This window comes from Monodon monoceros, unplaced genomic scaffold (genome assembly GCF_005190385.1).
Source record: "Monodon monoceros isolate NGI ecotype Baffin Bay Population unplaced genomic scaffold, NGI_Narwhal_1 Super_Scaffold_15, whole genome shotgun sequence".
Classification (NCBI taxonomy): Eukaryota; Metazoa; Chordata; class Mammalia; order Artiodactyla; family Monodontidae; genus Monodon; species Monodon monoceros.
The window spans coordinates 17,259,583-17,283,504 of NW_021703771.1; the positions used below are offsets into that span (position 1 = coordinate 17,259,583).

The window sequence follows — 23,922 nt, forward strand, 5'->3', positions numbered from 1 at the left end:
TCTCTGAGATTTAATTTGGTGTCAGGGTACAGAGGCCAGATTCGGTTTCAACTTTTCCAAAGAATTTTGCAGGGGGAGTTGCCACTGCTGGGGCCTAAGAAACTGATCCCCCCAATGCTACTCTATAAACCAAATAATGTCCATTTTCCCTCACATTTCGACCATCCCTCTACAAATTCAAATCTACACTATCACAGGAAATCTGTCACATTTCCTTTAAGTCAAGCATAAGTGAGAAATATGCCTTCAAAAAGCATAAGCTATATTATTATTATATCAGTAAGACTTTGGGGAAATTAAAGGAGAAAATTAAACAGCATTAACTTGATTTATAATAGGGTTCTCAGGCTACTTCTTTTGGGGAGTTGTGCCTAATTCCAGTTCTGTCTGGTTAGGTGCCCCACCTATGATTTTTTTCAAAAGTATTAAACAGTTCTAGATATACTGGATGAAACCTGCAGATTAAAATTTAATATGATTCCATTCAAATAAAAGGTCTATCATTTAATTAGACATAATTTTATCAAATTTATGACATATTTCTTCCTATTACAGTTAATCCCGTTATTTTATTTTATCAAGTGTTGCAAGTTTTTCTACAGCTTCATCTAAAAGGTAAAGTTATTATCCACCATACCAATTCATTTTTAGCAACATGTATTTTTATCTTTCACTAAATATGTAGAGAGCCTGAACATTATGTCTAGCAAAGTTAATAAATTTACTTTTTACTATTTACATATATTTCTTACCTAATTGTTTCTAAAAGTCCAACACCAGAATTTAATACAGGCACTACATTCCTTGCAACTATTCAGACTTATGATGATAGTTTTTAGATGTTAAGGAGGGTGAAGTTCTTCAAAATTCTCTTCAAGAGTTCACAAGCAAAACAGTATGATGATCACTGATCTACAGTAACAAACATAATCTCGAGTGTTCACTGGTGTTGACAGACGTGCCATCTTAATTTCCTAAATGATGCAAAAGTTCAATGTTATATTTAACATTTACTCCTGAATGTGACTGGCTGCAGAACTGAGCAAAATTCTTAAACGAATCAGTTGAGTGGCATGCCAAGAACACATGTACTTCAATAAAGGACTGGCAATGATTTTAGAATCCAAGAAATACAGTTTTCACTGTATTTAAGATGAAACATGAATTTTGAAACTTGTTTTTTACTATTTCTAGACTGTTCTTATTAAATTAAGGATTTGTGTTTCCCATACATTGTGAATAGCTACAGAATTCTCTCAATGGTGTAGTTTAAACGTTGGCACATTTATGAATATGACATGAAGGAACAGAAATAAAATGAAGTTTCTATCAAGAATGTCTCTTCCGAAAGGGGAAAGAAAATCATTTGGCATTGATGCGATTATCACAGTGACTCTCAAGCACTGAACAGTAGACTTGAGAATATGGTTATCAGAAATATTTAAATTTATCCTAATGTTTAGCAGCATATTGGCAATCAAAAGAATATAATCTTTTAAGCTCCCAAATATTTAACTAACAAATTAGTTTAAAACGGAGAGGCAATAGGTCGGTGAAGCATCACTTGAAAGAAAATGTATGAAGCCTTATGGATCTCAAGATCTTGCTAATTAACAACTACGTCACATGTTCATAGCTGGGAAAACAAAGAGATTGGTGTTTAGAAAGCATTAGAACAAAACAAAGACTGAAATGATGGTTTTAGCTTCTGTTCTTGTTTTTTTTTGTTCCTTTAAAACTAAAATAAGACTAGACTAGAAAAATTGATGTTTTCATTACATTAATAAAGGTTTGAGGCAGTAAACAATACAAGTTATAGATTCAGGGAAACCATGAGATTATTCAAATCATAGAAAAATGACAGGAAACACAGGGATCCAGAGGACTGGCAGGCTTTACTGTTTTCTCTGGAGTGCAGGAAGCCATCTTACCCTGGAGGGGGAAGAAGATGTAGAATTCTAGTAAGATACTATATATATTTTTTTAAGAGGACATGGGCTTTCCACTTAGCCTGGGAAGAAATCCAGGGCTAATGACTATCTAAAACCTGGGTCTGCAAGACATACTCACTGAAGAGAATTAATACTATTTGGGTGGTGTGTGGGGCGGGATGGAGACAGGAAAAAGAAGGTGATCTAAAGAAAACTACTGCAATTGAGCACAAAATACAGCCAAAGTCCAAGAGTGAAAATGGAGTTAGTTCTCAAAGCTAACATAAGAAAACATACTACTGCATCTGGGAAAGAAAAAAAAGGCAGTTCTTCAATTCTGAGAGGAATTTATCAAATGAGTCTTTATATAAAGGACACTGAACAATACATCAGACTTTCTTTCCACAAGAAGTTTTAATAAAAGATAAAGAAGAACTTCTCTATTTGGCATTTCTTTCTCATAGGGACCCTACGAAAGACAGAATATAACATTAAATTATGAATGCCTGTGAACCAGGTTGAATAAATCAAAACTAAACTTCACTGATCATAGTTTGCTGTACTGTTAAAGTATCAAACTGGGAGGTATATTCTCTACTCAGCAATTATTTGTCTATTAAGTGGGGCACATGAGTGGAGGGAAGGTTTTATGCAAACTCAAGGTGGCAGTCAGCAGACACGTGCACAATAGAAATCCTTCATATGTGAAAGTTTTCTTAAACTGACTCAAGCAGCTTAATACATAAATGAGACTTCATGCAATTTATCCCTGTTTTCCAACCACAAGGAATTCTTCCCACCATGGTCACTGGTGGTTTTCTCTGGGTAAGGAATGACAATTGTCCTCTGAGACTGTTTAGTATTTTGTTTTCATTTTGGGGGGTTGGGGGTAGCGCATGTATCTCTTTCTAAATAAAAGCAAGAAGAAAGCTGTTCTATATCTATATACACCCTTTCGAATTGTTCGTGTTAGTGTTACATACTTTGATAAACACTGTGTTCAAATTACTTCCTTATTTACATTACTAAGAAGTGTATTTCATTAGTACAACTTTTCATATTATTTAGTGAAACAGCCTTGGGGCAGCATCCTGGTTCCCCCTCAGGGGATACACAGCAATACTATTTTGTTACATGAGAAATAATGAAGGGTAATAAAGGAAAAAGAAACCACATTACCATGTCCAAGACTTTAAGTCACATGTTAGGAATGTCTTATAACTACAAGATAATAAATTAGAAGCTAAATTTGGTGTAAAAATAATCTTTGCAAAAAAAAAGTATGCAATGTCAGTATCTTGTTTGTCTTACTGGAAAAATTAATGAGCTCATCTTCTCATGTGAAAGAACTCCCCCTTACTACTAGATTTTTTTTCTGGGTGAGTGCTTCCTTGAAAAACTTAACAGAGTTTAAATTATTGCTTGTATTTAACACTTTCCATCTGTTTTCAGAAATAGTTGTACCAAATATAATATACTGGTCAGGAAGCAGAATAATATATAAACTTCATTTGTGTTCAATGAATACTTACAAACACGTTTTCAGTAGTTTTTTTTTACAAGTCTTGATTTGCTAATGCCTTAGGATTTTAGTCAGAGAAGGGACTTAATTAGGCATCCTTCTGTGAAAACTCACTCTTTTGAAATGAGAAGGGCCTAATCTAAAAGAGTGGCAATGGGATTGAATGGATGAGAGAGATTCAACAGATAAGAGGTAAAACTGACAAGGCGCAAAAAGGGAAAAGAAGGGGGTTAAAATCCTGAAAATCTCTGAGGTGTCTGGTTGAGGTGACTGAGTGGATGGTGTTGCACCTCCCAAAGTTAAGAAACCTGGGGGACTGGAACGGTAGGCTGGGGAGGAACAGAAGAAAAAGAAAATAGGACCTAGAAGAGAACAGTGGGGAGCACTGACATTTTAGTGGGTGGGGCGGGTCACTGCTCTTAGCTGTACAGATGCAGAAGGAAAAATATTGAAGAGCGGAAACGGATTAGGTTTAGTTCATGGAAGTAAAATGTTAAGCCAGTGAATTCCTAGGGGAAATGGAGAGGAGTATATGAGATAAGGAAGATCAGGCACAGTGTTTACATTCTTGCAACCGTAAGGGTGAGAAGAGCCAAGAACACAGCTGGAGCTCAACGCGGTGGAGCAGAAGATCCGGCTGAGGCTGAGCTACGGAACTCCAACCCCACGTTAACAACATCTGAATTGAAAAAACAGGGGCACAGAAAGGAAATGAATACGATGTAGGGGCAGTGTAAAACATGGTCTACTTGGGCTTCCCTGGTGGCGCAGTGGTTGAGAGTCCGCCTGCCAATGCAGGGGACACGGGTTCGTGCCCCGGTCCGGGAAGAGCCCACATGCCGCGGAACGGCTGGGCCCGTGAGCCACGGCTGCTGAGCCTGCGTGTCTGGAGCCTGTGCTCCGCAACGGGAGAGGCCACAACAGTGAGAGGCCCGCGTACAGCAAAAAAAAAAAAAAAAAAAACATGGTCTACTTGGCTCTTCCTTGAGGCGGAAGAAAGGACAGATTTGTGCAGTGCACAGAGGACAAGATCTTAGGAGAATGGACTTGGGTTATAAATAAAATTAGGCATACTAAGTCTGCAAGCTTGAGAAATTCTTATGGACGGCAGCTCTTCTTATCTCTGCTAATGTTTTCAGGGTCAGTGTAAACACACTAGGGTGTCGGATATCCACGTCACCTCACCTACAGCCATCACTCCAGGACTAAGAGACTGTAGAGTTATTCCCATGTGGATTGGTTACTGCTACTGGCAACTGTGTTAGCTTCCTACAGCCTTCCTTGACTTCCGCACTCCATATCCTAAGGGGATCCAGTGCCCTCAGAGTGATCAGGATTGATGCAAGGGGAGCCCATATCACAACAGTCTTCTTACTGGGCCTCCCATGTCCACTCTAGCCCCTCCTTTCCAATCTTTTAACCACATTAACAGCCAGAATAATCTTTTAAAACTTTAACTGGATGTCATCATTCCTCTGCTTCAAATACCTCAATGGCTCCCCAAATGGATTAAGAATAACAATGAGACTCTGCCATGAACCGCAAGACCTGCACGTGACTCCTGACTATCTCTAACCTCGTCTCATGCCATCCTCCCCACTTCCAGACCTTTTGAACATGTTATTTCCTTCACCTCAAATGATTCTTTTTTTTTCTGGTTTTCACAAGCTAACTCCTCATTCCTCAGGTGTCAGCTTAAATATTATCTTCTCAGAGACACATCCCTGGCTACACGATGAAAAGGAATCCCTGTTGTTCTTCATCACTCTCCTCTGTTCATTTCCTTCATAACCCAAGCTGTACTCACGTCTTTCTCTGCTCCCCTGAATATTATAGGCATGCCTCATTTTATTGCACTTCACAGATGTTGTGTTTTTTTACAAATTGAAGGTCTGTGGCAACTCTTCGTTGAGCAAGTCTATCAGCGCCATTTTTCCAATGGCATGTGCTCACTTCGCGTCTCTGTGTCATACATTGCTAATTCTCCTAATATTTCAAACATTTCCATATTTGTTACAGTGATCTGTGATCAGTGATCTTCGATACTACTATTGCAACAAGACGACAACTCACTGAAGGCTCAGATGATGGCTAGAATCTTTTGGCAGTCAAGTACTTTTAAATTAAGGTATGTACATTGGTTTTGTAGACAAAATGCTACTGCACAGTTTAACAGGCTACAGTACAGTGTAAACATAACTTTTATACGCACTGGGGAACCAAAAAAAAATGTGTGTGACTCACTTGATAGTGATATTCACTTTACTGTGCTGGTCTGGAACGAAACCTGCAACTTCTCCAGGTATGCCTGTCCTTATAAATTCCACAAAGGCAGGAAATACTCCTTTTATCTACCTATACTCAGATTAGTAAAGTGCCTGGCATGTAGTGGACACTCAATATACTTCTGGTAAAGAAAGGAAGGAGAGAAGAAATCATGAACACAGAGAATCAACAAAAAGATTTTGAAGAAGTGGCAGAGTTGGGAAGAAAACAAAGCAGGGACCTTCCAGAACAACTGAGTGATCAGCAATGTTATCTGACAATTTCTAAAACTAGGTTTAAATGTTAAATTGCTGTCATTAAATCAATTAGTGTTAGAAACTTCTTAAAGTGAAACCATATTTGAACAATATTCCTATGGAGTATCTATTAGAACTAAGTCTTCTAGAAAGCAATAGATGAAATTCTTTATATGTAAACACTCCATTATTTGGGAGACAAATCTTAATTAACAACACAACATACAATTTTAGCTTTTGAAAATCAGAACACATACTAGTCAATGAGGAAAAGCCCAAGAAGCTATATGTTAAGAGTGTAGCTTCTCTGAACAACTCAGATCCAAGATAGAACCTAATCAATGCAAGAAGACGACTCAACATGAATCTAGGAGGATGTCATGGTTAATTTTATGTGTCGGGACTTCCCTGGTGGCGCAGTGGTTAAGAATCTGCCTGCCAATGCAGCGGACACGGGTTCAAGCCCTGGTCTGGGAAGATTCCACATGCCGCAGAGCAACTAAGCCCATGCACCACAGCTACTGAGCCTGCGCTCTAGAGTCCGCGAGCCACAACTACTGAGCCCACGTGCCGCAACTACTGAGCCCGTGTGCCTAGAGCCCGTGCTCTGCAACAAGAGAAGCCACCGCAATGAGAAGCCCGCGCACTGTGACAAAGAGTAGCCCCCACTCGCTACAACTAGAGAAAGTCCGCGCACGGCAATGAAGACCCCATGCAGCCAAAATTAAATAAAATTTTTTAAAAAATTTTATGTCTCTCAACTTGGCTAGGCATCGTATCCAGATAGTTGGTCAAACATTAGTCTAGATGTTTCTGTAAAGGTAATTTTTAGATGAGATTAACATTTAAATCAGTAGACTTTGAATAAAGCAGATTACCTTCCATTATGTGGATGGGCCTCATCCAATCATTTGAAGAGCTTACTAGAAAAGACTTACATGACCTTCCCCAAGGGAGAGGGAATTCTTCCAGCAGACTTCTGGAGTGAACTGCAGCATCCACTCTTCCCTGGGTTTCCAGCCTGGCAGCCTACCCTGAGGATCTGGGTCTGGCCAGCCTCTACAACTGAGTGAGCCAATCCCTTAAAATAAATCTCTCTCACACACACACACACACACACACACACACACACACACACTACTGATTCTCTTTCTCTGGAGAACTCTAAAACAGAGGAGTACAAAGTAGAAAAATGAGTTCAAGCCCTAACTCTGGTACTTAACAACCTGGTGATACTGAGTTTCCTTGGAATGACTGTATTAAATCATAAAATACATAGATTTTAAAAACCAACAAGAGTATACGTTAATGACTCTATCTCCACATGCTCCATTAACACTCAACTACTGTTTCCAAATAAATGTGAACTGAAAATGTACATAAAAACAATTTGAGATAAGCTCTTCTTTATTCATTTTAAAACCAGTATGAGCATGCCAATTAATTAAGCATAAATAGGTGTTGTTCTGATGGTTAAAATCCAACGTACTTTCCACAGCAGAAAACACTGGAAAGAATCCTAAGGTAATACTGAATTCATCAAACAGATGGTATTTATTTGGCATGTTGTCAATAAAAATTAACTTCTTCCATTAGGGAAATAACATACCATTTTCAGCTTTTAAAATAAATTACCTCATTACACAGTGAAAATGTCTTAACTTCACAAAGCAGCACTAATTTGGTAAAATGTGTAAAATATGATACCCTCCAAATTATTATAAATGTCATTCATTCGGCCGCCCATCATAGTAAGACTAGAATTTATATCGATAAATGAACATTTTCCTTGCTTAGAAAGAAATGAAATTCAATAACTTTCATGATTTATTTTAAGTAGATAATTACATAATTTGGAATTCTATCAAATATTTTATAAATTTTACTACAGTGAACATAAAATATTATTATAAAATATATAGTAAGGAGCTCAAATTGACAACTTCAATTATGACTTTACTTCAAACAGTTAAAATTGAGACTATAAAATTACCTATGTATAAAATAACCAACATTTTTTAAAGGTATATAAAATAATTCTTAGACGATGTTAACTACAGAGTACTTTGTCATAAAAACAGACGTTTGAATTTTCAGAAGCATACCTAAGAAGCACAAAGGAAATTTGGTGGAAAGAATAAAAGCAAACTCTAGCCTGGCTATTTCTCCTCAACTACTGATTGGGGGGGCAGGGGGAGGGGGGAGGGACAAAGCACTGCCTCTGGGAAAATTCTTCCTAATAATTTCTCTAGGAGCTGAAACTGTAACTAAGTTAAGGAAAATATATAAAAATAAACAACAGTTTAAAAGCACAGAACAAAGTCTGAAAAAAACTACAGAGAAATTTTTAAAAATCAGATGAGAAGAATGTAATTACTTCAAATGAGAAAATGTCAACATTAAACTTTTTATCCATTCAAACTAACAGAAACATTATAACCAGGATACAGCTGTGTAAACTGACATGTGCTTGTGTGTTTGTCTGGGGGAAGGAGTATGAATTTTGATGAGATGTGTCATCAAATCACTTGAAATCTGTTCACAATCCTTCTTATTTGAAAATCTATTATTTTTAATAAATCCTAAAATTGTGATTTAAAGTTGCTACTAAAAACTTCCTGAATTAGAAAGCAAGTTTACTTGAAATGATGAGTTAGTTGTGAGGTGTTCCAAATACCTGGAATTATTCTTCTGTAGGCTGCTCTTTTAAAAATTCACAGAATTTTCTAGTTAAAAGTGACCTTAGAATTAAACTATTTTACAATCACACCCAATGCAAGAATCTCACTTATAATGTGTATGACCACTGATTATCCAACCACATGAATATTTCCAATGAGGAGAATAAGGAAAGTCTATTCCAATGTCAGATAAATTATCAGAGAAGCTTCACCTACACTGACTGTAAATCTGCATCCCTGTAATAACTTCTATCTACTGATTTTAGTTCTACATTTTGAGGCTATTCCATGCAAGTATACTTTTTTTTCACATGAAAATCTTCCAAATAATTGAAGACCTAACTATGTCCCTTTCAAGTCTTATCTTTTAGGCTACACATTTCTATTTCCACCAACTCTTTCTCACATTACAAGTTTTCAATAACTATCACTGCTTTGGTCACTCTTCTCTGGGTATATCTCAGTTTGCCAATGTCACTTCAAAAATATGGAATCCAAAACTAAACACAATATTCCAGATGTGATCTGGGAAGGTGATGTAAAGAACCATTTATTGCCTCCCTTTTAAAAAATTCTTTATTTTTAGTAATGAAGACTGGCACTTATAATCCTTCTTAAAAACATAATAACGCCCAAATTAATACACTTTCATAAAGACTACCTGAGATAAAACTTGGTAATTTTTCATAATTCTCCATATGCTATGTGCAAACTTAAAACACCTGGGTGTACCACACAGACTATAGCAAAGTTATTTTTGGATCCTAAACTTAAATTTCCATTCAAGTTTTCCACACTTAGAGTCTCTAGCTGAATATGGAGACTTGATGAACTGTTACTTGACACTTTTTAAGGGTCTTTTACAGTAAAAGATAAGTTTAACTGCCTTGCGAAAGAGATTTATATGTCTATGCAAACGTTTAGACAATCCTTAGATCCTGATGTGAAAGAACGCTCTTTGAATCATGCCTACATTTTCTCCATTCTCCAGATTTTTCCTAATTAAGGCAATACTTAAGAAGAGTTTGGTATTTTAAACTACTTCTGGGCACACACTGTATTGCCAGAACTTAAGATATAGGCTACTCTACCTCACTATTTAGCACAAATCACATATACATTTTCATAAATATGACATTTAGTCTGTTCAGAAAAAAAGTCAATTTGAATTAATTAGTAGTTCAACAAATCGTCATCCTCTAAATCTCCATAATAAATGAAAATCAACTTCTTGCAAATAATTATCTCTAAAAAATCAACTGAGGTAACAGTTAGGAGACTTGAACTAGTCCAAATATTCCAATAACTTGTTTCATACTTTTGAAAAAAAAATTCCACCATGTAGTGTTGTTTTTTTCTTTTTAAAAAAAGGGAGGGTGCGTAGATGCAAATATCAGGCCTATGTCATGGGAAAAGAAAGAAGTGAACAAAAGAATATTTTGGAATAAGTATAAATCCAAATCAAAGGCTTATTACCATGGATAAAGGGTGAAAAGCTTATTAATATCTAATATTTAAATGATAACTTTTCCAGAAGCATTAAAAAATTCTCTCTTAAACACCAACTATTTCAATTTCTAGAGATTCTAACACAATAAAATTGTAGAAACAGAAAATTCCAATACAACAAAAAATAAAAATTACAAACTGAACCAGAGCTATCAATGAAAAATATTCCCTGTTCTCAAAAGTCTCCTAAATATTTCTAAAGATTCTAAAGTGGCTTAATCGAAGAAAGCCAAATTCAATAAAAAATATTCCTGGTCCACCTGCGCAGCTCTGTATCCAGGGCTACTCAGAGGTTTAGGACCTCCTCTGACCTCTTCCCAGAAGCCCCCTTAACTCTGAAAGTGAGATGACCTAGGAAAGCAAGAGATACTCTGGGCACTGGATCACTTGGCAGTTTACATCACAATGGATCACAAAGGACCACATCACGAAGGATAGAACTATTCAATTTACGGGTTAAACCTGTAACTCACAGCTATTAAAACTGGCTGTGAATTGGTTCAGCCACTATGGAGAACAGTATGGAGGTTCCTTAAAAAACTACAAATAGAACTGCCATATGACCCAGCAATCCCACTACTGGGCATACACCCTGAGAAAACCATAATTCAAAAACAGTCATGTGGGCTTCCCTGGTGGCGCAGTGGTTGGGAGTCCGCCTGCTAATGCGGGGGACACGGGTTCGTGCCCCGGTCCGGGAGGATCCCACATGCCGCGGAGCGGCTGGGCCCGTGAGCCGTGGCCGCTGAGCCTGCGCGTCCGGAGCCTGTGCTCCACAAGGGGAGAGGCCACAAAAGTGAGAGGCCCGCGTACCGCAAAAAAAATAAAAAAAATAAAAAAAAAAAACAGTCATGTACCAAAATGCTCATTGCAGCTCTATCTACAATAGCCAGGACATGGAAGCAACCTAAGTGTCCATCATCGGATGAATGGATAAAGAAGATGTGGCACATATATACAATGGAATATTACTCAGCCATAAAAAGAAACGAAATTGAGCTATTTGTAATGAGGTGGACAGACCTAGAGTCTGTCGTACAGAGTGAAGTAAGTCAGAAAGAGAGAGACAAATACCGTATGCTAACACATATATATGGAATTTAAGAAAAAAAATGTCATGAAGAACCTGGGGTAAGACAGGAATAAAGACACAGACCTACTAGAGAATGGACTTGAGCATATGGGGAGGGGGAAGGGTAAGCTGTGACAAAGCGAGAGAGAGGCATGGACATATATACACTACCAAATGTAAGGTAGATAGCTAGTGGGAAGCAGCCGCATAGCACAGGGAGATCAGCTCGGTGCTTTGTGACCGCCTGGAGGGGTGGGATAGGGAGGGTGGGAGGGAGGGAGACGCAAGAGGGAAGAGATATGGGAACATATGTATATGTATAACTGATTCACTTTGTTATAAAGCAGAAACTAACACACCGTTGTAAAGCAATTATACTCTAATAAAGATGTAAAAAAAAATGATATAAAAAAACAAAAATAACTGGCTGTGAAATCATGTTTCTTTTCCATAAGCAACTTAAACTGCCGTTATTTATAATTAATTACTGAGTTATTGAAATACTTATAGCTTAATAAAGTAAAGTCTCTACCATATACCTGTATAGTACATATAAAAAAGACTGTTTAAGAAAACCAGATAGATTTAAAATGTGAAAATGTATAAAACAGGATACAATATGAAAGTGTTCATCCTATTAACTATTCATTTGATAGCTATTCTAATTATAATCTGCAGCATATAATGAGGACATTCTTGGGTTAAAGGAGTATTAGCTTTGGGAAGGTTTCTTTTTACATTTATTCCTTTTATGCTTTTCTCTTGCTGCTCTTTCATAAACCAAATATCAATTAAAACCGACACCCTCACCCTATAAGACTACAAAATTTGCTGAACTTTTGGCCCTTCTGGATAAACTATATATTTCCATTACAATAATCATGGTCTAATCATGGTCATGTTTACGACCATTTCTATATTACCAGGTAGACATTCTCATATGAAATTGCACGTGAGGTAATAAAGAAAGCTTGGTCCTCGCAATTAAATAACAAATACTGTACTTCAAGTCCTTTTTAGAATTCCAAAGGAAATATGTATACAAATAAACAATAAGTGTAGAAAAACGATCTTAGTATTTTGTTTTGGTTCATCTTAGTATTTCCTTCCATGCACTTCTCTAAGAATTTTCTGGGAAAAAAATCAGCAAAAAAACCGCATCTTATTGATTCTCTTTGACAATTAGACTTGCTAATAATCTTCATCATTGCCAAAATCAAAACATGTACCTTTTATGTAGCATATATAATGTTTGAGTTAAAATACTAGGATCTTTAAATACATTAAGTTCCAGGTCCATACATTTAATTGCCTATTAGACTTCCCCTCGATTTGGAAGTCCCAAAAACATTTAAAATTCAACATGTCCCTTCAGATGGCTAACAGGCACAAGAAAAGATGCTCAAGGTCACTGATTATTAGAGAAATGCAAATTGAAACTACAATGAGGTATCACCTCACACTGTTCAGAACAGCCATCATTAAAATGTAAAACAATAAATGCTGGAGACAGTATGAAGAAAAGAGAGCCCTCCTGCACTGTTGGTGGGAATGTAAATTGGTGCAGCCACTATGGAAAACAGTATGGAGGTTCCTTAAAAAACTAAAAATAGAGTTGCCATACGATCCTGTAATCCCACTCCTTGGCTTATATCCGGACAAAACTATAATTTTAAAAGATACCTGCAGGCCAACGTTCACAGAAGCACTGTTTACAATAGTCAGGACATGGAAGCAACCAAAATGTCCATCGACAGATGAATGGATAAAGAAAATGTGGGATATATATATATATATATATACACACACACACACACACACACACACACACAATGGAATATCACTCGGCCATAACAAAGAATGAAATAATGCCATCTGCAGCAACATGGATGGACCTAGAGATTATCGTGCTAAGTAAAATAAGTCAGAAAGAGAAAGACAAATATAATATGATATCACTTATATGTGGAATCTAATATGATACAAACGAACTTATTTACAAAACAGAAACAGACTCACAGACATAGAAAACAAAGTTATGATTACCAAAGGGGAAGGGGGGGAGGGATAAATTAGGAATTTGGGATTAACAAACACAAACTACTATATGCAAAATAAACAAGGTCCTACTGTACAACACAGGGAACTATATTCAATATCCTGTAATAAACCATAATGGAAAAGAATATGAAAAAGAATATATATGTATATATATATTTCTGCATATAAACTAACACATTGTAAATCAATGTGTTATTTTATTCTTTATACTTCAATAAAGAATAAAATAAAACGCCCGAGAAAAAAAAAAACACTCAACATGTCCCCAAAAGAACTTTCTATATCTCTCATAAACATATTCAATTATTTTGAAACTCAGTGAATGACACCATCATTCCTTTAGTCATCCAGAAATCCAGGAGTTATAATGGTACCAGTTGTAATAACCACTACTTGGGAAAAACCACTTTGTGCCAAAATTATGTTAACTATATTATCTATATTAAATCTAATTCTCCTCAATCAAAAAATTTTCAAAATACGTATTATCCTGAGAAATTTTACAATAAAGAATCCTGTTTAATTTTAGTTAACTCTGGTTCTCCAATTAAATTGAGCACTGAATGTTTTTTTTCACCTAAATGTTGGCAAACCAATTAATGGCACTAGTCAGAACAGACTTTGGAAATGCTTTTTTAAAAAAACTATCACCAACAAACTTCTATTAGCTCATCCTTTTTGCCAAAATTGTATCAGTGATGTACTGTATAGAGATTAGTTGAAAGGAGTGTAGTTATGTGTTTAAAGTTGTATGGTCTATATTTAATCAGAGCTTTACTTCCTCACAACCTGATTCCTTGGAATGAAGCTAATTTCTTTCAGATCTATTATTTATGAGAATTTACCTGTTAAAACAGTAAGCTTAAAACAGTAGGAGATACAAAGATCATACCAATACTTTACGTTTTTCTTCATGAGTAGATGAATAGACGAATATTAAGTTACTATTTCTGTAAGGTAGCAAACAACATACATTCATTCAGCACCAACCAGACACTAAGCTTAAAACAGCATGGGAAATACAGGAATAAATTCTAAAATATGATCCTTTCTCTCTAGATGCTTACAATCTAGTTGTAACTAAATGAACAGTAAAATGACAACAAAAGAAACCAAGAGGGGAAAGAAAAACAGCTTGCAGATTGAACAGACTGTTGGTTGTCAGAAGTAGGGGGAGGGGGACGGGGAGAAGTGAGTGAAGGTCAAAAGTTACAAACTTCTAGTTATAAAATAAGTAAGTCCTGGGGATATAATATACAGCATGGCAATTATAGTTAATAATACTGCTTTACATACTTGAAAGTTGCTCAGAGAGTATATCTTAATAGTTCACATCATGAGAAAAAAGTTCTTTTGTAACTATGTATGGTGATGGATGTTCACTAGACTTGTGGTGATAATTTCACAACATGTATAAATATCGAATCATTACGTTATATACCTGGAACTAATATAATATGTCGATTATACCTCAATTTAAAAACTGAAATAAATTAAATTAAATTTAAAAAGAAAAGAGACCAAGAGTACCTGATAGAACATTCAAAATACCAAAAATAGGAACACGATTAACTGCCACAGGCATGGTGAAGTGGTAATGTAGCTAATAAGAACTTACAGGAGAAGGAGATGATTCTTGGAAAATGCAGTGTAAAATACAGCAGGCAGAAATATTTCCAAAGAAATTACATAAATCTGCTTTAGCTGTCCTTTACATAAACCTGCACTATCAATTTGCACAAAACTTTGGTTTAAGAACAGTTTCACAGAATACAAGTAATTTAACTAACACAGTAGGATCAGCATTCTGCAAAAATATAAAAAAGAACTGTCTTTAGCTTCCAACAATCACACCTCTATCATCTACAAATTAGCCACAATTAGATGTGTTGACATAAGCATATCGCACTACCAAATACCGAAAATTCTGCAAGAATTGAATGTTATGGGAACAAGATAATCTAAGCAAACTCAACAACATTCTTAAAAATCATTATCCACGACATGTTGAAAAACCCCACACGATGTATCTATGCCAAAGAGAAAAGAAATTCCACACAACACCAACAAATGAATATTCCAGCATCATACCTCAAGAAAAAAACGTTACAAGTAGAGTTATTCACATAAGAATTTATTTTTGGATGCCTGGCCGGATTTTAATGCCATATTCAAAATGAAAAATAATATCTAGCCATAGGAAAGTATCATGTCATTAAGATATATAAAAAAGTATAAGATCAAAAGATATACCTATTTGCAACTGTACTAAGCTCAGTACCTGTACTATTAACCCTTAACTTTCACTAATTATGTTCCTAATTGCTACCACCAAACCCACAAAGTAAGTATAACAAGAGGTATAATCCTCCTGTTTAGTTTCTAAATGTCTTTGAATACCTACTGTTGCAGTAGGAAAGGTTGAAAAGACATTTGTCAATTTGGGCTTAAAAAAAAAATAGTCTAGATGCTAACTGATGCCTGAAAGATCCATCATTATTCGAACACAATCACAATTTCCTTTCTAATTAAATATAATATCTAGATATATGTCACATAACACATTTTCAAACAGGTTTCTTTTTTTATAATCATGGGAGAACCCATGAGAATTATTCTACTAAAGAATTAAGTTGGGGGGGGGGGGCTTCCCTGTTGGCGCAGTGGTTGAGAGTCCGCCTGCCGATGCAGGGGACACGGGTTCGTGGCCCGGTCCGGGAAGATCCCACATGCTGCGGAGCGGCTGGGCCTGTGAGCCATGGCCGCTGAGCCTGCGTGTCCGGAGCCTGTGCTCCACAGCAGGAGAGGCCACAACAGTGAGAGGCCCGCGTACCGCAAAAAAAAAAGAATTAAGGTGGGGGCAAGATCAAGATGATGGAGTAGGATGATTCTAAACTCACCTCCTTCACAGGCACACCAAAATGACAACCACTTACAGAGCAACTGTCTATGAGAACAACCTAAAGACTAGCAGAAAAGATTATCCACAACTATAAAGATATATAAAGAAGGAGCCACAATGAGATGGGTAGAAGAGGTGGAGACACGGTCTACTCAGGACCCAGACACCCGGGCTGGTGGTCGACAAACAGGAGGGATATCACAACCACAGACGTCCTCCCTGATGACATAACATTGCATGTCAAATATTATCTCAATAAAAAAGAACTTCAGAATCACCAAAAGTTTAACAAAATATACACATTAAAAATCAACATGACAAAAAAAAATCAACATGACAGAAAACTGCCATAAAGAGATCATTTAGGGCTTCCCTGGTGGCGCAGTGGTTGGGAGTCCGCCTGCCGATGCAGGGGACGCGGGTTCGTGCCCCGGTCTGGGAAGATCCCACATGCCGTGGAGCGGCTGGGCCCGTGAGCCATGGCCGCTGAGCCTGCGCGTCCAGAGCCTGTGCTCCGCAGCGGGAGAGGCCACAACAGTGAGAGGCCCGCGAATCGCAAAAACAAAAAAAAAATCAACATGACAGAAAACTGCCATAAAGAGATCACTTAGAAACACTTGTGGAAATTTTACTTTCTCTCTGTTAGTAAAGTATTCCTTAAATTTCAAATATTGCAGAAAAGTTGATAGACTAATACCATGAATATGTCACCTAGAATCAACATTTGTGAGCATTCTGCTATGAATGCCCTGCTACATCTCGTCCCATCTCTCCCCTTTCCTCTCCCTCTCCTCTCCTTCCTTCGTATCTATCTATCTACCTATCTCCATCTATCTACACACCTATCAGATTATTTCTGACAAAGCTCCCCATAATCAAATACACTAATACTTCTAAAGAAAAAAAAAATGACACTAAGTCACATAAATCCTATAAATATCCCCATATAAATTCAGTTCAAATTTTGCCACCAAATGGGCTCCGATAGATCAGGTTTGGTCCCAAATGAGATTTTTTCTTTTTTTATGTTTTGGTTTTCAAAGTTTGGGATTTAAAAAATGTAGATAAAGGATGTTGGGCTGTAGTATTATCCCCACGTTACAGAGGAGGAAACTGAAGCACAGAAAGGTTAACTAATTTATTCAACACTAGAACAAGTGGCAAAACCAGTAAGTGAAAATAGGCCATCTACGCCAGAGCCCATACTTTTAACCACTGCTCTAGGAAGCCTCCAATCCAACAGGAAGTCCTCGGGACTTTATCTTTATCCAGAAACTGAACTCTTACCCCGAACTCCATTGCTACCCTCCTAATCTGAGCCACTGTTATCACTCACTAGGTTTACGGCAATGCTGCTACCTGATTCTTCTACCCATTTAACTAATGGTAAAAGCCAACGTTCTTCAAAATAGCCGACAAGAAGCTATAGGTTCTGTACCCTCTTATTTATCCTACATCTGTGACCTCATCTACTACTCAGCCCTCTCTCACTCCACCCTGTCTCTATGCTACTCTATGGTACACGTTTCCCCTTGTATCTCCCCCTCTCACCCTCCAATATCATCTTCCAATGAAACCTACAATGTCCACTCCATGTAAAACAGCTACCGCCCCTCCCCCAAAGCACATGACACTCCGCATCCCCCTTTTCCTGCTCAACTCTTTCTTTCCCCATAACACTTATTACCTCCCAACACTCTAGACAATTACTTTCTGTTTCGCTGTCTCTTCTGCTTTTAGATTTATATATATACCAATGTATCCCAAGCCCGTAGAAAATCTAGTACCTAGTAAGTGCTCAAAAAAATAACTGTTGCTATTGGGATTTCTATGTCAACTTCAACCCAAGTACTTTGAGCTAAGCTCTTCTACATGTCTTATAGTTGTTAGCACTTCTCAGGATCTCATAGAAAACTTTGAATTTCAATAAATATGCTTAAACTACATTTTAAAACAGCTAAGATGTACACACTTACACTTTTATTAAGAGTTTTTACGTAGAAATATATTTTATAGACATGGACAGACATATATATTTTATGATGTCACTCAGAGAAACAGTAAGGTAAAGAACAGTTTATACAGTATGATCCCTTCTATAAGGAAAACAGTATGTATTTGTACGTATCGGAATTTTTGCTATGATGACATTGTGTATTTTTAAAATATTTCTTCCTTCTGTATATATGCATTTTCTCATTCTTTCAATAATGAATATGTATTATTTGTAAGATTAAAAAATACTGATATACTCAAAAAAGAATTATCCGTCATAATACAATTACCAGCTAAATTCTAACTCTTGTTTTTCTATGAAAAAAATTTATTCACTGTTAACATAGCCATTATATAAATGCAACATAGATATGTGCTATTAGTGTAATTTAACAGACCACCTATATATAATTCTTCCCTTTATACAAGGGGTAATGTGGCTAATTCTTTTCTTTATACAAAAGGTAATGTGGCACAAGTGTGCAAAATACTATCACTACATCAATATACCTTCAAGAAATCTACATATTCAATCGAACTTTCAGATCTTACCTCAAAAATAGTCACTTCAATGACAGTATTTTCAATAGGCTTTTTTTGTGGTATAAACTTATAAACATTTCTTTTTTATCTTTAAATTCAGAACTATAAGCAGCACAAATACAGTCAACTCAAGCTTTTATTGTTGCTGCTGTTAAAAGCACTGATACTTATTTCAATTGTTTTTTGCTGCAAAAGTATTTAAAGTGATATAATAAATAAAGCTATGGTTTTAGAAAAACTATATTATATATTTTATACATCTTTAAAGGTGATTACAATTTCATTTAAAAGAAATCAACAAAAGAGCCAGTTTAATGTCAGCTCTGAATTTAGGAAACAATATACTCCTTATTTTCAGGAAAATTGGGAATCTTTGTTTTAACTTGTAAAATGCAAACATAATAGTGGTAATTACCATCTCAGAGCCAAGCTTAATTATGATCAACTACTTTTTCCCAAAAAAAGAAAAAGCTCACTTATTGTCTGTAAAAGGAAACATAAATTGGTTTATGAAAAAATACTTTCCCATGATCTTAAATCAGAAATAAAACACTATATTTTTAAATGTTCTTTTCAATGAAGTTTGTTTTAGATTTTTCAAAACTTCAATTCCATTCCATAATTCTTTTTAATTATCGCAAACACTTTACAAAAAAATAAAGAAAGACACAAATTGTACTTAAGAGTTTACATACCTTGGCTTCCGAAATGCTAAACTATATTGTTGGCAAGCCAGACCCACAGTGGGTGTATAAACGATAGGCATGAATTTCTCAATGTCAGACGTTAGCACTCTATAAAAGAGCTTTTCATTTCTATCTTGAAGATCCATTAAGAGAAGATACCTGTGGAAATTGGACATAATTAGATCTATGTTCCAACAAAGTTGTACAATAGCTGTTAGAAATCTAACTAAACATTTCTCAACCAAGTATACAGTAGGTCACACAGAAAACATCTGATCAAAAGACTTTGGAAGTATTCCTAATCATCTCAAAAAATGAAGTACCATAAACCTGAGCTAGTGTCATTCAAAATGTTAATATCAGTGCTGAGGGACTTCTCTGGTGGCGCAAGGGTTAAGAATCCGCCTGCCAATTCAGGGGACACAGGTTCCAGCCCTGGTCCGGAAAGATCCCACATGCCGCGGAGCAACTAAGCCCGTGCGCCACAACTACTGAGCCTGTGCTCTAGAGCCTGCAAGCCACAACTACTGAGCCCGTGTACCACAACTACTGAAGCCCGCGTGCCTAGAGCCCATGCTCCGCAACAGAAGCCACCGCAATGAGAAGCCCGCGCACCGCAACCAAGAGTAGCCCCCACCCGCCACAACTAGAGTCAGCAGATTCTCTGGTTTTCCTGTTTCACTGATCATGCCTTTTCTGTTTCTTTGCTATTTTCTCCTCTTCTCTGGAAGGTCTCTAACACTCATCTCTAATATATTATATTACATTAAGAGATTATGTTGGCTTTGCTTCAAGATATATCCCAACCTGAACACCTTCATTGCTACCACCCTGGATCTAAATCACCATCATCTCTGGCCTGTAAGAGTCTCCTAAATACTCTCCCGGCTTACATTCTATTCTCAACGCTGCAGCAAGTCTTCTGGAAATATAGCTCTGACCACGTTGACCTTCTGCTCAAAACCCTGAACAGCTCCCCCTTTCACTCGGAGTAACAGCAAAAGTCCGTCAGTGGCCTCCACAATCTGTCTTTATATAATCTGTCCTCCGTGACCTCATTAATCTGCTCTCCTGACCTACCATTCTTCCCCTCACCCATCCTGCTCCAGACGCAGGTCTCCCTGCTGGTCCCTGAATCTACCAGCTAAAGAGCACTGTTCCTCAGACTTCCTCATGGCTAACCTCCTCACTGCCTCTCATTACTTGCTCATAACCTACCTTCTCTATGAAGTCCATCCTGACAATGCAAATTGACCCTACCCACTCGCTCCCCAGCATTCTCATCCCTCATACCCTGCTCTACCTTTTCTTTTTTTTATTAGCACTTGTCACTTTCTAGCATATTAAATAATTTACTTATTATTTTATTATTTACTTCTTTTTTTTAATATTTTTTAAAAAATAATTTAGGTAAGTTCTGTGAGGGCAGAGATCATTGTCTACAATCCCAATATCTCAAAGAGCACCTGATACTGAGTTGATGCTCAATAAATATTTGAGGGACAGGGACTTCCCTGGTGGCACAGTGGTTAAGAACCCGCCTGCCAATGCAGGGGACATGGATTCAATCTCTGGTCCAGGAAGATCCCACATGCCACGGGGCAACTAAACCCACGCGCCACAACTACTGAGCCTGTGATCTAGAGCCCGCAAGCCACAACGACTGAAGCCCACGCACCTAGAGCCTGTGCTCCACAACAAGAGAAGCCACCGCAATGAGAAGCCCGCCCACCGCAACAAAGAATAGCCCCCACTCACCACAACTAGAGAAAGCCTGCACGCAGCAACAAAGATCCAACACACCCAAAAATAAATAAACGAATTAATTAATTAAACAAAAATCTTTGAGGGACAGTCTGTGATAAAAATATGAAAATCACTAGCTCCGAGGAGGCAGCTGATAAAATGGCTCAGGAAAAGAATATAAAGTAAAAATGGAAGCAGCTGAAGGAAGGACTTAAGAAATACGTAAAAGGGATGGTGAAGGAATTTAAGAAGCAAATATACATGTTGAATAAACTGAGTCAGCCTCTGTCCTCAGCTGCCCCGTCATCACTTATAGGCTCATAAAAGAAGTGGCCATGGCAGGGATGGAGGGTGCCCATGGGCTCAGCAACAGGGACTTCCACGCACCAAGGCGGACCTGGCCACAGACACTGCTGAGAGTCCCATCAGCCAGCAGCAGGGACCGACACTGAGCCCCTGATGTGCTGCCATCCCATGGTGTGATCAGCAAGCTACCTGGTGGCAGGTTGATTACACTGGACAGCTTCCATCACGGAAGGAACGGCACTGGTTCTCACTGGAAGAGACACTTGCTCTGTATGAAGACTTACCTTCCCTGCACACAATGCTTCTGCCAAAGCTGCCCTCCATGGACTTACAAAATGCCTCATCCACTGAATTCCACCCAGCATGACTTCTGATCAAGGAACTCACTCCACAGCAAATGAAGTGAGGCAATGGGCCCTTGCTCATTGGAATCCACTGGTCTTACCATGTCCCCACCATCCTGAAGCAGCTGGCTTGACAGAATCGTGGCATGGCCTTCTGAAGACTCAGTTACAGCACCAGCTAGGTGACAACACCTTGTAAAGCTGGGGCAAGATACTCCAGGAGGTTATACATGCTCTGAATCCGCATCCAATATATGGTTCTATTTCTCCCATAGCCAGCATTCACAAGTCCCGGAATCACAGGGGTGGAAATGGAAGTGGCACCACTCACCATTATCCCCCAGTGACCCGCCAGCGAAATTCCTGCTTCCTGTCCCTGTGACATGATGCTCCACTGGCCTAGAAGTGTTCATTCTAAAGGGAGGAATGTTTCCACCAGGAGACAATGATTCCACTGAACTGGAAGTTAAGACTGCCACTGGCCACTTTGGGCACCGCGTGCCTCCGAACTAACAGGCAAAGAAGGGAGTTACTGCGCTGGCTGGGGTGACCAACCCTGACTTCAAGGGGAAATCGGACTCCCACTCCATAATGGAGGTAAGGAAGAGGGTGTCTGGAATACAAGAGATCCATTAGGGGGCCTCCATGATTAAAGTCAATGGGAAACTACAACAACCCAATTCAGACAGGACTACTAACAGCCCAGACCCTCCAGAATTAAAGATCTGGCTCACTGTACCAGGTAAGGAGTCAAGACTGGCTGAGGTACTGGCTGAAGGCAAAGGAAGCGTGAAATGGGTACGGGCAGACAGTAGTCATAAATACCAGCTCCAATCACGTGACCAGTTACAGAAATGAGGACTGTAATTACCACGTGTATTCTTCCTTATTTTGTTATGAATACGTTTGCGTGTATGTGTATATATATATATTTGTAATATATATATACAAATATATGTAGACAAATATAATTTTTCCCTCTTATCCCTTTATCATGTAACCTAAGACATACTGAGTTTATATCATAGTATTTAAAAACAGCTGACCCTGAACAATGTGGAGATTGGGGTGCCAACCCCCACACAGTCAAAAATCCACATATAACCTTACAGTTGGCCCTCCATATCTGTAGTTCCTCATTTGATTCAATCAACTACAGATTATGCAGGATGCATTTATTGAAAAAATCCAAATATAAGTGGACCTGCACAGTTCAAACCCATGTTGTTCAAGCGTCAACTATACTTTTAAAAAAATAATTTATTTATTTATTTATATTTATTTTTGGCTGCATTAGGTCTTTTTTTCATCGCTGCATGCAGGGTCTCTCCAGCTGCGGCGAGCGGGGGCTACTCTTCGTTGCGGTGTGCGGGCTTCTCATTGTGGTGGCTTCTCCTGTTGCGGAGCACGGGCTCTAGGCGCTCGGGCTTCAGTAGTTGTGGCACGCGGGCTCAGTAGTTGTGGCTTGCAGGCTCTAGAGCTCAGGCTCAGTAGTTGTGGTGCACGGGCTTAGCTGCTCTGAGGCATGTGGGATCTTCCCAGACCAGCATTTAAACCCGTGTCCCCTGCATTGGCAGCTAGATTCTTAACCACTGTGCCACCAGGGAAGTCCCCAAGGGTCAACTGTATAGTTAACTTTACATCATAGTATTAAAGTCAAGAGGTATCAACGAGAAGGGTAAATAGCACCAAGGGCTTTATATCCTCTTCTGGGGAAAGAGTGTGTTTTCAGTTGTACCTGGGATAGTTCTATCATGTTAGGCAGAGGTAGGACTTTTTATTGTCTTTATGCAGAGATTCAGTTTAGTTTAAGGAGATGTGCATGGGTGCCAAGTTGAAAAGGAGTGGTTAGTTTTATGTGTCAACTTGGCTAGGACACAGCACCCAGATACTTGGTCCACTATTCTGGGTGTTTCTGCGAAGGCGGTTTTTGTATGAGATTCACATTTAAATTGGCGTACTTTGAATAAAGCAGATTACCCTCTATAATGCGTGTGAGCCTCATCCAATCAATTGAAAACGTTAATAGAACAAAGACTGGCCTTCCCTCCAACGCCAGAGCAAAAGAAGAACTGCGCCAGCAGACTGCCTTTGGACTTGAA

At 38.0% G+C, this 23,922-nt stretch overlaps 1 protein-coding gene across 1 annotated transcript in view; it reads right to left on the reverse strand.

Moving 5' to 3' along the window:
* ME1 (malic enzyme 1) overlaps positions 1 to 23,922 on the reverse strand; it is a 189,657-nt gene that overhangs the window by 135,649 nt on the left and 30,086 nt on the right. The window contains exon 3 of the mRNA XM_029223996.1: positions 19,434 to 19,583. Within this exon, the coding sequence (XP_029079829.1) occupies positions 19,434 to 19,583 (150 nt within the window). The remainder of the gene's footprint in view (positions 1 to 19,433; positions 19,584 to 23,922) is intronic.